This window comes from Trypanosoma grayi (assembly GCF_000691245.1).
Source record: "Trypanosoma grayi strain ANR4 Tgr_149_V1, whole genome shotgun sequence".
Lineage (NCBI taxonomy): Eukaryota > Euglenozoa > Kinetoplastea > Trypanosomatida > Trypanosomatidae > Trypanosoma > Trypanosoma grayi.
In genome coordinates this window covers 1-16,166 of record NW_008825768.1, presented here as the reverse complement: position 1 = coordinate 16,166, position 16,166 = coordinate 1, and the positions used below count along the sequence as shown (strand labels likewise).

At 25.3% G+C, this 16,166-nt stretch overlaps 1 protein-coding gene across 1 annotated transcript; it reads right to left on the bottom strand.

Moving 5' to 3' along the window:
- Positions 1-2,808: 2,808 nt before the first annotated feature.
- On the bottom strand, positions 2,809-3,123 carry DQ04_01491000 (NADH-ubiquinone oxidoreductase chain 1; the record flags this gene model as incomplete). The annotated part of the gene is made up of 1 exon (XM_009310798.1): positions 2,809-3,123. One exon carries the CDS (start codon positions 3,121-3,123, stop codon positions 2,809-2,811), a length of 315 nt encoding a protein of 104 aa, XP_009309073.1.
- Positions 3,124-16,166: the final 13,043 nt, after the last annotated feature.

Genomic DNA, 16,166 nt, shown 5'->3' with positions numbered 1-16,166 from the left:
TGGTATTTTGTTCTTTTTTTATGAGATTTTGATTTAGGTTTTGTGATACGAAGTGTACATATTTGTTTTACTTCATTACTTTATTTTTTATTATATGTACATATATTCAAATGTATCGTTTTAGTAATATTATTTGATACACATCTAATGGTCTGGTTTGTAGGATTTATATTATATATATTTATTATAGTAATCGCATTCATAGGATATGTTTTACCATGTACAATGATGTCATATTGAGGTTTGACAGTTTTTAGTAATATTATAGCAACGGTACCAGTATTAGGTCAGTGACTATGTTATTGAGTATGAGGAAGTGAATTTATCAACGATTTTACATTACTAAAATTACATGTATTACATATATTACTCCCATTTGTATTAATTTTGGTATTATTCTTACATCTATTTTGTTTGCATTATTTTATGAGTTCTGATGCATTTTGTGACAGATTCGCATTTTATTGTGAAAGGCTTTGTTTTTGCATGTGATTTTATTTGAGAGATATGTTTTTAGCATTTTTTATATTATTTTGTATGATGTATATAATTTTCATAAATTGATATTTTGTTTTTCATGAGGAGTCTTGGGTAATTGTAGATACTTTAAAAACATCAGACAAAGTGTTACCAGAATGATTTTTTTTGTTTTTATTCGGTTTTTTAAAAGCTGTGCCAGACAAATTTATGGGCTTATTTCTCATGGTTATACTATTATTTGCATTATTTTTATTTATATTAAATTGTATATTATGATTTGTATATTGTAGAAGTTCTTTGTTATGACTAACATATTCTTTAATATTGTTTTATAGTATTTGAATGAGTGGTTTTTTAGCTTTATATGTAGTATTGACGTACCCAATATGAATGGAATTACAATTTTGAGTATTATTATTATTTTTATTAGTTGTATGTAGATTAGATTAAAAAGTAAATCTAGACAACAAAATGTGTAAAACATAAGTAAAAAGAGGAATTTGGACGAATTTTAGGGAAGGGGACCTTTAGGGGGGGAAATTGAAGGAGAAGGGGAGAGGGGGGAAGGGGAGGAATTTGAAGGATGAATTTTTGAACTTATTTATTAAGTTATTGATTTGAGGAATTTAGCAAGGGGGAAAAAGGTTTTTAGGGGAATGATTTTTGGAGATTCGGGGAGAGGCAGGCTTTTTTGGACAACAACGGTTTTGAAGACACCCATTTAGGTAGGATTTTTAAGAGAGAATTTTTTTGGAAGGGGGGGATTTTGGGATTTGGGAGGCCTTTTTGCCAAACTTTTAGGAGAAAGAACAAGAAAGGTTTTAAGAGGAGATTTTAAGAAGGGGGAAGAATTAGTTTATTAATTTGGCTATAATATTATAAAATCAAATCAAATAAATTAATAATGTCAAAGAACAAAACATAAACAAGACAACTTAAAAAAAAAAATAAATGATTAAATTGCATTAAATGTAATCTAACCACCCAAAACCCAATAAATTGATATGAAAACACAAAAATATTAACGATTAACCTAAAATAAAAAATGTAGATAATGATAAGCCATACAACTAAAAAAAAAACAATGCAAATACCAAGGTAGGCTAGTTGTAATAATAAACAAAAGACTTTCAAAAAAAACCCAAATACTATAGGAATAGCACCAATACAAAGAAAAAGGCATGCTAATAAAATACTAATAGTAAAGTTGTTAAAAAAAGAAAAAAATACAAAGTTGATCAAAAAATAATTTTCATTGTATTTATAATCAAATATGTTATATACAATAAAAAAATAATAAATAACAACAAGAATTATCAAGCTAATACTATAAATGAGGTGAAAGTTTAGGTACAAGTAAAAAATATAATTTTTTGTAGAAATAAATATCAGAAACAAAAAACAGAAGTTATTAACACTTAACACAAATAGTAAACTAACAATAGCGAAACTATTTAACCCTATAAGAACACATGTACACGATTGTAACAAAATCAGCTTAATGAATATAATGTAAAAATAAATAAAACATACCAAGATAATTATAAAAATAAAACAGAATAAAACATAAAAGGACAACATATAAATAAACACAAAAACACCTAATCTTATGTATAGCTGTTCCATAAATAAAATAAGAAACGCCAAATATAATTTAAACAATACCAACAAAACATAAAATAAACATAAAACCCCCAATCATTCTTCATCAAAAACTAAAAAACAAAAGTCACACAAAAAAAAACAATAATTCAAAACCAAAAAATATAACAAGACAAAGAGTAGTATAAAATTTACCAAATTAATCATATAATAATACCATAAAACCATTATTTTATAACCAAATCTACTAGAAATTAACAATAAAAATAGCAAAAGACTAAATATTTCAAATAAAATAGAAATCATGATAATGTGTGACACAAAGACAAACATAAAAATAATAATATATTGAATAACAATTATTAAAAAAATAAATCTAGTATCAAAATTTAAAAAAGAAAACATTAAAATAAAGCAAAAAACAAACAAAATCACAAAAATAAAACAAATGTATGAATCTAAGACTGTAACTACAAATACATTTATTAGGCAAATCCAAACTAAGTCAAAGGCTATGTGTGTCAAAACTATATAATCACATAAGATAACAAAGCTATATATCAATAAAAATATAAATGTATGTATTAGATACAAAAACATTGGATTTTGGAGTTTTATTTTAGGGACAGTTTTTAAGGTTATTTTGAGAAGGGGGGAGTTAAATTATTTGGGATGGGAAGCGGATTTAGGACATTTAGGAATAAGTTTTCGTTATTAACAACTACTTTAAAATAGTAAACATAAGATCTTAGTAATCGCTATAAATGAAAAGCATAAAAAACCAATAACAAAAAGAAATAAAAGTATAAAGGTCTGTGCAGTAGTTATTTTTAATCTAAAGCATATAACACGAGGTATGAAAAACCCAAATACCAAAAGGACAATAGATTTGAAACAAACAAACAAACCACCGAAGCATAAACTTGCAAATAAAATAGTGCATAATAAAAGATGATTAATTTCGAGTACAGAGTATATAACAAAAAATGCACCAGACAATTCTGTCACTAACCCCGCCACTAACTCACTTTCACATTCCATATAATCAAAAGGGAGTCGTAGACCATCTAAAAGTAAGCCAACCCAGAAAACCCCAATAAACAGAACACCTAAAAAAAAAAAATTAAAAAAGGAGAGCTGGGAAACGCACATATCCTTAATGCCAAAAAAGCTAAAATAATCTAGCAAGTAAAAGCAATAAAATAAAATAAGAAGTACACTTTCCGATAAAATCGAAAAAAACAATGTACGCATAGCCGCAAGATAAATAAAACAACTGGAAAACAAAAAACAACCAACTAAAAAAACTCCAAAAACATTCATAAATAAATGGAATCCAATCAAAAACATAATAGAAAAGCCCTTATCAAATAAAATAAGAAAACCGAGTGGGAAAAAAAACCACGGAAAAAACATGCAAAATAATGTAACCAATAACCCCCCAAGAAAGTAAAAAGTGTCAAAACTTACTATAAAAACAACAAATTTGACAAATAATTTAATACCGTCTGTTATAGGAGTTAGCAACCCAAATAAAAAAAGTGCAGGCCCTATACGAATCTGAACTATAGCCAAAATTCTCCTTTCACACAAACTAACAAAACCGGACAAGACTAACAAAACTAAAATAAAAATAAAAATAATAATACAGATGTCCAAATGTAGTAACAAAATGAGTTTTATATTAAGTTTTTGAATGATTTTTTTAATGGACTCTATAGTAGTTTTATTATCTTTTGTATGTTTTTTATGTATATGAATATGTGTATTGTTGGCATCAACTATATTATTTGTTTCTAAAATCAATAATATATATTGTACATGGGATTTTGTATCGTCTAAATTTATAGATGCATATTGATTTGTCTTAGGAGGTATGTTTATATTATGTCTTATACTCCGACTATGTTTATTATTATATTTTAGTTGTTTAAATTTTGTAAGTTTTGATTTATGTAAAGTAGTGGGATTTCAGTGATATTGGGTTTATTTTTTATTCGGAGAAACAACAATCTTTAGTAATTTAATTTTAGAAAGTGACTATTTAGTAGGAGATATGCGTCTATTACAATGTAATCATGTATTAACTTTATTAAGTCTAGTCATTTATAAATTATGAGTATCTGCGGTAGATGTTATACATTCTTTCACACTAACAAGTTTGGGAATAAAAGTAGAGAACCAGGAAGATGTAACGAAGTAATAATATTTGCATCAAATAATGCAACTATTTACGGACAATGCAGCGAATTATGTGGTGTTTTACATGGTTTTATGCCTATAGTTATATGTTTTATATAAGGTATGTAATCTACAAAAGGGGATTTTTAAGAAGTTTTGATTGAGTCGAGTATTTGATTTATTATGTGTTAGAACATATGATTTTATTTTATGATGATTTGACTTAGATTTTATATTGTATGATTTTGTTTTTGATTTTGTTGTATGTATAACGTTTATATTTGTGTTTATTTTAGGTTTTTTTTTAAGAATATTCTTTAGTTTTGTATTTGTTCTGTTATTTATAACATTTTTTGGAATGTATTCTTTATCATTACTTTTTACAGGGTTTTATATATTCTATATATATATACTGTATAATTTTATATGTTTTTTTTTTGCATTTGGTATTAATTTTTTAATATATTATTTAGAGTTTTTTACATTTTTAATATTTTACATATTTTTCGATTTTATAAGTTTTTCCTCATTTACATACACACTTTTCGGATTAACATTTCTATTTAATATAATATTCTGTACATATCTTTTTTGTCTATTTTATTTCATAATTTATTTCATATTTTGTTTCATATTCTTCGTAATACGTTGTTTATTTATAGTTGTGTTGGATTTTTTATTTTTTAATTTCGATATATTCATATCGTTCCTTTTATGTGACATAGGTTATTTAGATTTTGTATGTTTTTTATTGTTATATTTTAATTTCATATTCAATTTCATATACGGTTTTTTCTGTTTTATAATAATATTAGGTCTAATTTTCCTTTTACTTTTTTTAGTAATCAGCCTATTTTTCGGCTTCATATTTTTAATATATGGTATGACATTGTCCCTAATCAACCTATATTTTTGGTTATATATAATATACAGCAGGAGTTGTTATATATTAATGCCAGCAATACTCATATTTTTCAAATTTTTATATTTCGACGTATTTTTCATATTCATATTCATATTAATATTATTTATAATATGTTTTTTTAGTTTTTTCTTAAAAGATTTTTTATTTTTGTCCCTTTTTTTTGATCTATTTGGCTCATTATTTAATTACGACGTCATTACATTTAATGTATTTTATTTCCACCTGCACCAGTTCTGTATAACCCAATTATTAAGTATTTATATATAAAAAAACAAAAACAACGATTGCCAAAAATAAATAAAAAAAACAAAGCAAAAACATAAAATTATTAATAAATAATCTAAAACAATATGTGCAAAGTCTACAACCAACAAATATAACGCCATAACACATGGAAGTCATGTGAAGAAATAAAAAAAACAAAATAAGTTGTAAACAAATAAGTTAACGAAGAAGAGACAATAATCTCAAAAAAAGAAGACACTAAATAGACAACAGCAAAATAGTACTAAGGTGGCTAACATAATCATACCATAAAGCATAAAAGAACTCCAGAAAAGAAAACTAATAGGGTAATCAGAAATCCTTCTTGGAAAACCAAACATACCAGTGCTATGCAAGGGAAAAAACACCATATTAGAACCACACCATAAAGTCAAAATAAAAAAGAAGAGTCAAAAAGTATACAATTCGATTGGTAACCATTTCATTAAAAAATGACAAAAACCGCCAAAAAATCCGACCACCGCACCAAGAGAAAGAACATAATGAAAATGGGCTACAACAAAATAGGTATCATGCATCATAATATCAATACCAACATTAGAAAGAAACAAACCTGTCAATCCACCAAATAGAAACATAACAACAAACATATATATAAAATAAATTTCAAAAGCCACGTATAAGTCTGTATACAAGAAACTATATATCCAATTAAATAGTTTAACGCAAGTAGGTAACCCAATTAAAACTGTAATACTACCAAAATATGTTCTAGAGTCCACATCTAACCCTACAACAAACATATGATGTGCCCAAACAAAACACCCTAAAACAGAAATAAGTACCATAGAATAAATCATTGCTACAGAACTAAAGACACATCTGAAACCAACCACCTCAATTATAGTAGAAACAAGCCCAAATACGGGTAAGATAATAATGTAAACCTCTGGATGACCAAAAAACCAAAATAAATGCTGAAATAAAACTAAATCACCGCCCCCAACAACATCATAGAATGATGTATTAAAGTTTCTATCACATAACAACAATGTAACACCTCCAGCCAAAACAGGTAATGTTAAAATCAATAATAGTGATGTTAATAAAGAACCCCATATAAAAAGCGTCCACACAAGGAAACTAAAATATTTTCTTCTACAACAAAATATCGTGCCAACCACATTAATTGAGTTTAAAATACTAGAAATACCAAGAAAATGCACGGAAAAAATAACGAAGTCACAGGCCAAACTTGAATGAAAATCTACACATATCAACGTAGGATATAATGTCCACCCAACACCCATACCTTCTTCAGTCAAAAACCCACTTACCAAACACCCAAAACCACCCATAAACATCCAAAAACTCATATTGTTTAATCGGGGAAAAACCATATCAGGAAAACCAACCATTACTGGTGCAAAATAATTTGTCAAACCACCCATCATAACAGGCATAATAAAGGCAAAAATCATAATTAATCCATGGGAGGTAATCAACACATTATAAAATTGATAATCTCCAAATAGCACCCCACAACCAACCAACGACAATTCTAATCTAATAAACAAAGAATATACATACCCAACAAATCCACACAAGATCGCAACTAAAAGATAACAAATCCCAATCATTTTATGAGAAACACTTAAACAAACAAGACAAATAAAAAACAAATTTATTAAACCGATTACTACATTTACCAACTTAAACCAAATCTTTCGCTTTAAACCATTAACCAAATACCACCCACCCCAACCAACCCTACAAAACAAACCCCCAACCAAAACCCCCTTTCTCCAACACAAACCAACCACCAAAACCCCCAAAACCCCAATCAAATTATACGAAAACCCCCTTCCCCCTCTCCCCTACAAAAACCCCTTCCTCTAAAAACCACCCCACCACCCCAAATTTCCCCAAATATCAAAATCCCAACCAAAACTTAAAAGCCAAATAATATATTAAAGTAATATAAATATCTATCACTTATAGACTACACAAAAATACAATCAAAACATAAAAATAAGATTAAGTTAGGATAATTAAATGTTAAAATTAGGTGTAATTTGTCTAAATTTTTTAATACTTATATTTACAATACTATATATATTTGTAAATTATAGTTTTTGTATAGGAATAGAAGTAAACTATATATATATAAATCTACATCTAAATTATATAAGTCTTTGATTTGTTTTTTTTATGACCATGATTTTATATTTTTTAATATATTTATTATCAAAAAAGTGTGTATCCTACATAAAGTATTTTTATATAATCACAATATATATATTTATATACGTAAACGTCATTTTAATAATATTAATAGAAGATTTTATGTGTTTTATGATATTGTTCGAAAGCCTTTTTTTCCCTATATGTCTTGTAAGTCTATTCTTTAATTTCAACAACCGTTTCATTTTTGCAATATTTTATCTAATAATTTTTAGTTCGATAAGTTCTATTATGTGTATAATAGTGTGTATAGTGATAATATCACATTTTAATGTTTTAAACTTGCAAGCGTTCGTCGATATATCATTTTTCGATAGTATATATCTCGCAATATTTATATGAATAATTTTGTTTATAATGTTCGCGATAAAGTACCCAATATGACCATTCCATATATGATTACCAGAAATGCATGTGGAAGTAAACACAGAGATGAGTGTATTGTTAGCAAGTATAGTGTTAAAAATAGGTTTTTTCGGTGTTTTTAAATTTTTATTTTTAGCCTTTAATTGTATATCCTTATGATTTTTAGGATTCATCGATAGTGTTATAATATTAGGATTAGTATTCTTATCACTATCATTAATATTTTTATCAGACTACAAGAAAATAATTGCGAACTGATCAATCATACACACTGGTATCGCCTTAATATTATTATGACATAACGATTTATTATTCATAGGACTGGTAATATTTTGTAATCTGGCCCATATACTAAGTTCATCATTTATGTTTATAACTATAGGCTACATGTACGACAATTATGGAGTAAGAATATTTATATTGATGGTCTCATTTTTTGGAATAAGCATTTGAAGTTCAATATTTTTAAGTTTATTTTTATTTAACATAGATTTCCCTTTTATGTTACTCTTTTATATAGACATTTTTGTATTATATGGATTAATATCAATTTCACTAATATATATAATATGTTTTTATATTATAACGTTATCAATATTTCTATCATCAATATACATATATATGTGTCTAACGTTTTATTCTTTTGTATGATTAGATAAATATCTACGTCTAGATTTGTCTATAAATGACATATATTTTTATATAATATCAGCCTCAATATCAATAATATTTTACTATATTATATACATTTTATTTTAAAAACAAAAACCATAAACCAAACCCACTAAAATTAGCAAACACAATACCAAAATAAAGGTCAAAAATCTCCCCAACCAAACTTCCCCTCAACCAAAACCCTCTCCCAAAACACAAACAAAACCAAACCCCTTGATAATCTTCTCCAAAATCCCTCTTGATTCAAAAACCCGTGAAATTCTTCTTCCCAAATGCCCCCAAAACGCTCTGCCCCCTAAACCTCCTTCAATCTACACCCCTGGTGAAAGCAAAAAATCAAAAAGACGAGGATTTTTAAGTTTTGGGTTTTACTTGTTTGGGGGAAAGAGCCCACTTTTTGAACCCAGTTCCGGAACGACGATTTTTTGAAGCTTTTTCTTGGATTTAAAAGGGGGGCGTTGGGAGGGGCATTCGAAAAGATTTTTTGGTGGGGGAGAACCCTTTGTTTGATTAAAAAATACATCGTATGTTTAAGTTTAGGTTGATGAATGTAAAGTCAGTTTTCAAATGTTCTTATTCTTTTTCTCATTTTTCTTTTTATTTGGTTATATCTCAGGATCAATAATGTTTGGTAGGCATTTTTTAAGTTTTTGATGTTCAATACTTTTAACCATTTTCATTTTTCTTTCTATAATACTAAGTTTTTTTATAGTAGGGGTGTGTTTATATGGATATTGTTATTATGATTTTTGTTTAGTATTGATGTTAGATTTCTGTTTTATATGATTAACATTTTTTTGTACAGGTTTTTATTTATTCATATTGTTATTAATAGACACCGTTTTTTGTTTCATCGTTTTTTATGCATTTTATTATATGTATTTTGATGTCCTATTAGGAAGATTTTTTAATATTTTTTGAATGTTTGTAATTTGTATGAATTTTTTTATATTATCTTACGATTTTTTAACAGCATATTGTGGCTGAGAATTATTAGGTCTATTCTCTTTCTTTCTAATATCATACTTTTGATACCGTTTTTTTGCACTAAAATTTGGATTTAAAGCCTTTTTCATAAGTAAAGTCGGGGATATTTTATTAATATGTGCATTTAGTATAATATTCGCAATGAACGGATTTTGTATCATCACCTTTCATTTCATAAACTTTTTGTGTGTGGATTATTATTATATAAGTTTTTCAATAGGTCTACTAATGTGTTGTGCATTCACAAAAAGCACACAATTTGGTTTACACATTTGGTTACCAGACGCTATGGAGGGACCTATACCAGTGTCAGCTCTAATCCATGCAGCAACTCTAGTAGTATGTGGTATAATTTTAATGAGTTTCGTATACTGATGTTTTGATTTTTGATTTAGTTATTTTTATAATATGCTGGCCTGATCAACATTAATAATCGTGTTAATGAGCCTTTGTGTATTTTATAATTTTGATGCTAAGCGTTATGTAGCATTTAGTACAATTTGTCAAATTAGTTTTTCAATGTTTTGTTGTCTATGTTTAGATCTTTACGTGGGATGTCTATTTTTCTGTTACCATATGTTTTACAAAGCAACACTATTTATAGTCTTAGGTGTGTGAATACACTTTTTTTTCGGTCTACAAGATCTCCGTTGCTATTTTTTCTTATATTTTTGTGGATGCATATTAGCCCGGGTATTATTAGTTTTTGCACTACTAAATTCTTGTTCAATATGATTTTTATGTGGATTCTATTGTAAGGATTTGCTTTTATGCCTTTTGATGTTAATATCATTTTATAACGCATTAGAATTACTATTCATATGTGTGTTATTTATATTATTCACAATAATATACAACTATTTTCTGTTATTTTTTTTATTTTTTGTATTTAAATGTTTTTGTTTAGTAGACTGTATATTTTTGTTGTTCGACTTTGAATGTTGCCTTGTATATTGTAGTATGTGTTTGTATATGTGTTTCATATGTATATTTTTTATACTAGATTTCTTGTATATTTTTATTTTCTCTAGTTATTGTGTTTTTTGAGCATTTTATTTATATTTCTTCAATTTCTTCGATCTCGCCATATTTATATTATTTATAATAATGTCGGTATCTTTTGTGTATTATGGCTGTATATTCATATATTTTTTTAATGTAGATTGTATAATGTTGTTTTGGAGATTATTTTTAACATTAGTGAGCATTTTATTATTTTCAATATTTTGTTGTTGATATTTTGTATGTTTTTCAATATTCATAGGACTGTTTGTCTGAAATTTTGTTATATATTGTAGATATAATCTAAAATATTGTCTATTTTTTTGTATATTATGAATTTTATATATTTAAGAGGAAAGTACATAAAAAATAAACGAAATAAAGAATAATATACACACTAACATAGTCTAATTTATTGGAATATAAAATAAAATAAAGATAAGAATTATCTAATATCGAAGCTTAAATGTCGTTAACCCCAAAAACCAAAATATTTATATTTTCCAAATGTTAGTAAAGTAAATATACTAAAAATGCCAAAATTGTAACAACAATTTTTAAATATTCCCTCCACTTAACCCACAAAATTTTCACCCCAAACCTCCAGTATTGTAACTTCTAAATTTTTAATTTTATTCCACAAATATAACTAAATATCAGCCAAATAACTCAAAATATTAAAACTATACTGCAATCCACGTGATATATCCATATAAATTCAGCCAAAATGTGGAAATTGTCGAAACCATTTTTAAATACCAAATTTTACACCAAACATCAATTACGTAACTTCTAAATTTTTAATTTTACTTTCCAACTACTAGTTAATTGTCAGTTAAATAACTTGAAGTATTTAAAATTACCATAATCTACACAACAATTCTATATAAATTGACTTAAAATGCTAAAATTATCAAAACCATTTTTAAATATTTTTCATTTCTAAATTTATTTAATTTTACACCAAACTACATAACATCTAAATTTTTTATTTTACTTCCCAACAACTAATAATTCTCAGTTAAATAACTTTAAATATTAAAACCACAGTACGATCCACATAATATTTCCATATAAATTAACTAAAATGTTGAAATTATCGAAACTATTTCTAAATACCTCCCCATTTTTAAATTTATTTAATTTTACACCAAATTTCAATCACGCAACTACTAAATTTTTAATTTTACATGCCAAAAACTAATAATTCTCAACTAAATAACTTGAAATATCAAAATTACACTACATTCACAGAATATTTCCATATAAATTAACTAAAACGTCGAAATTGTCGAAACCATTTTTAGATATTTTCCGTTTTTAAATTTATTTAATTTTACACCAAATCTCAAGGACACAACTTCTAATTTTTTTATTTTACTTCCCAACAACCAACAATTCTCAGTTAAATAACTCGAAATATTAAAATCACATACGATTTACGCAATTTTTCTTTCCATGCAAATTGACTAAAATGTTAAAATTGTCCGAAACTATTTTTAAATTTATCCAATTTTGTACCAAACACCCAATTATGCAACTTCTAAATTTTTAATTTTAGACCCAAATAACTAATAATTCTCAGTTAAATAACTTAAAATATTAAAATTACACTATTAATTTGCAGAATATTTCTGTATAAATTGACTAAAATAAATGTTAAAATTGTCAAAACTATTTTAAAATATTTTTCATTTTTTAAATTTATTTAATTTTACACCAAATTCCCAATTACATAACTTTTAAATCCTTTATTTTACTTTCCGAATACTAGTAATTATCAGCTAAATAACTCGAAATATTAAAATCGCACTACAATTTGCAGAATATTTCTGTATAAATTGACTAAAATACTAAAATTCTCAAAATTATTTTTAAATATTTTTCGTTTTTAAATTTATTTAATTTTACACCAAATACCCACTACATAGCATCTAAATTTTTTATTTTACTCTCCAAATACTAGTAATTCTCAGTTAAATAACTTGAAAGAATAAAACTACACTATCATTATACAATATTTCCATGTAAATTGATTAAAATGTTAAAATTGTTGAAACCATTTTTGAATATTTTTCGTTTTTGGATTTATTTAATTTTATACCAAATTCCCCAATTACGTAACTTCTAAACTTTTTATTTTGCTTTCCAAATACTAATAATTCTCAGTCAAATAACTTGAAATATTAAAATTACAGTACGATCTACACAATATTTCCATACAAACCGACTAAAATGTTGAAATTGTCGAAACTATTTTTAAATATTTTTCCATTTTAAAATTTATTTAATTTTACACCAAATTCCCCAATTACGTAACTCCAAATTTTTTATTTTACTTGTAAAACACTAATAATCCTCAGTCAAGTAACTTGAAATATCAAAATCACACTACATCCGCAGAATATTTCCATATAAATCAATTAAAATGTCGAAATTGTCGAAACCATTTTTAGATATTTTCCGTTTTTTAAATTTATTTAATTTTACACCAAATTCCAACCACGTAACTTCTAATTTTTTATTTTACTTTCCGAATACTAGTAATTCTCAGCCAAATAACTTGAAATATCCAAAACCATACTACAATCCACAGAATATTTCCATATAAATCGACTAAAATGTTGAAATCGTCGAAACTATTTTTAAATATTTTCCATTTATCCATTTATCCAAATCCTCAATTACGTAACTTCTAAATTTTTTATTTTACTTTCCGAATACTAGTAATTCTCAGCCAAATAACTTGAAATATTAAAATTACACTATAATTTACACAATATTACCATATAAATTAACTAAAATTTTAAAATTGTCGAAACCATTTTTAAATATTTTTCGTTTTTTACATTTATTTAATTTTACACCAAATCCCCAATTACATAACTTCTAAATTTTTTATTTTACTTTCCGAATACTAGTACTTATCAGTTAAACAACTTGAAATATTAAAATTACACTACAATCTGCAGAATATTTCCATATAAATCGGCTAAAATGTTGAAATCATCGAAACTATTTTTAAATATTTTCCATTTTTAAATTTATTTAATTTTACACCAAACCCCCAATTACGCAACTTCTAATTTTTTTAATTTACTTTCCGAATACTAATAATTTTCAGTTAAATAACTTGAAATATCAAAATTACACTACAATCTGCAGAATATTTCCATATAAATCGACTAAAATGTTGAAATTGTCAAAACTATTTTTAAATATTTNTTATTTTTAAATTTATTTAATTTTACACCAAACCCCCAATTACGCAACTTCTAATTTTTTTAATTTACTTTCCGAATACTAATAATTTTCAGTTAAATAACTTGAAATATCAAAATTACACTACAATCTGCAGAATATTTCCATATAAATCGACTAAAATGTTGAAATTGTCAAAACTATTTTTAAATATTTTTTATTTTTAAATTTATTTAATTTTACACCAAACCCCAATTACATAACTTCTAAATCCTTTATTTTGTTTTCCGAATACCAGTAACTCTCAGTTAAATAACTTGAAATATCAAAATTACCCTACAATTTGTAGAATATTTCTATATAAATTGACTAAAATGTTGAAACTGTCAAAACTATTTTTAAATATTTTCCATTTTTAAATTTATTTAATTTTACACCAAACCCCAATTACGTAACTTCTAAATCCTTTATTTTGATCTCCGAATACTAGTAATTCTCAGCCAAATAACTTGAAATATTAAAATTACACTATAATTTACACAATATCTCCATATAAATTAACTAAAATGTTAAAATTGTCAAAACCATTTTTAAATATTTTTCATTTTAAATTTATCTAATTTTACACCAAATTCCAAATTACACAACTTCTAAATTTTTTATTTTACTTTCCGAATACTAATAATTTTTAGTTAAATAACTTGAGATATTAAAATTACACTACAATCTGCAGAATATTTCCATATAAATCGACTAAAATGTTGAAATTGTCAAAACTATTTTTAAATATTTCCCATTTTNAAAATTACACTACAATCTGCAGAATATTTCCATATAAATCGACTAAAATGTTGAAATTGTCAAAACTATTTTTAAATATTTCCCATTTTTAAATTTATCCAATTTTACACCAAACCCCAATTTACGTAACTTCTAATTTTTTTATTTCACTTTCCGAATACCAATAATTCTCAGTTAAATAACTTGAAATATCAAAATTACACTATAATTTGTAAATTTTTCCCCATGTAAATGGACTAAAATGTCAAAATTGCCAAAACTATTCTTAAATATTTCCCATTTTTAAATTTATCCAATTTTACACCAAATTCCAATTACGTAACTTCTAAATTCTTTATTTTGTTTCCCGAATACCAGTAACTCTCAGTTAAATAACTTGAAATATCAAAATTACACTACAATTTGTAGAATTTTCCCCATATAAATTGACTAAAATGTTAAAAGTACCAAAACCATTTTTAAATATTTTCCATTTTTAAATATATTTAATTTTACACCAAACCCCCAATTACACAAATTCTAATTTTTTTATTTTACTTTACAAATACTAATAATTCTCAGTTAAATAACTTGAAGTATTAAAATTACACTATAATTTACACAATATTTCCATATANTTTTTTATTTTACTTTACAAATACTAATAATTCTCAGTTAAATAACTTGAAGTATTAAAATTACACTACAATTTGCAGAATATTTCTATATAAATTGACTAAAATGTTGAAATTGTTAAAACCATTTTAAAATATATTTCCATTTTTTAATTTTATTTAAATTTGCACCAAATCCCAATTACATAACTTCTAAATTTTTTATTTTACTCCCCAAATACTAATAACTCTCAGTTAAATAACTTGAAATATTAAAATTACACTACAATCAGCAGAATATCTCCATATAAATCAATTAAAATGTCGAAATTGTCGAAACCATTTTTAAATATTTCCCATTTTTAAATTTATTCCATTTTACACCAAATCTCAATTACGTAACTTCTAATTTTTTTTGTTTCACTTTCCAAATACTAATAACTCTCAGTCGAAATAATTCGAAATATTAAAATTACACTAAGATTTCACAATATATTTCCATACAAATCGACTAAAATATCGAAATTGTCGAAACTATTTTTAAATATTTTTCAAATTTTAAAGATTTTCAGCAATTCTTCGACAAGTTTTAGACAAAATAACACGTATATATAAACAAAAAACCCGAAAATTGTGATGTATGAATAAAATTCTCAGTTCTTCTCAAGCACAATAACTAGAACAAAAGCAAATTAAAAGTAACACACCCAATTTCCAAAAACCCACACTCCTACAGGAAACGTCCAAAATTTTTAAACAAAAAAAACCCCAAAATCATGATGTATGAATAAAATTCTCAGTTCTTCTCAAGCACGACAACTAGAACAAAAGCAAATTAAAAGTAACGCACCCAATTTCCAAAAACCCACACCCCTACAGGAAAC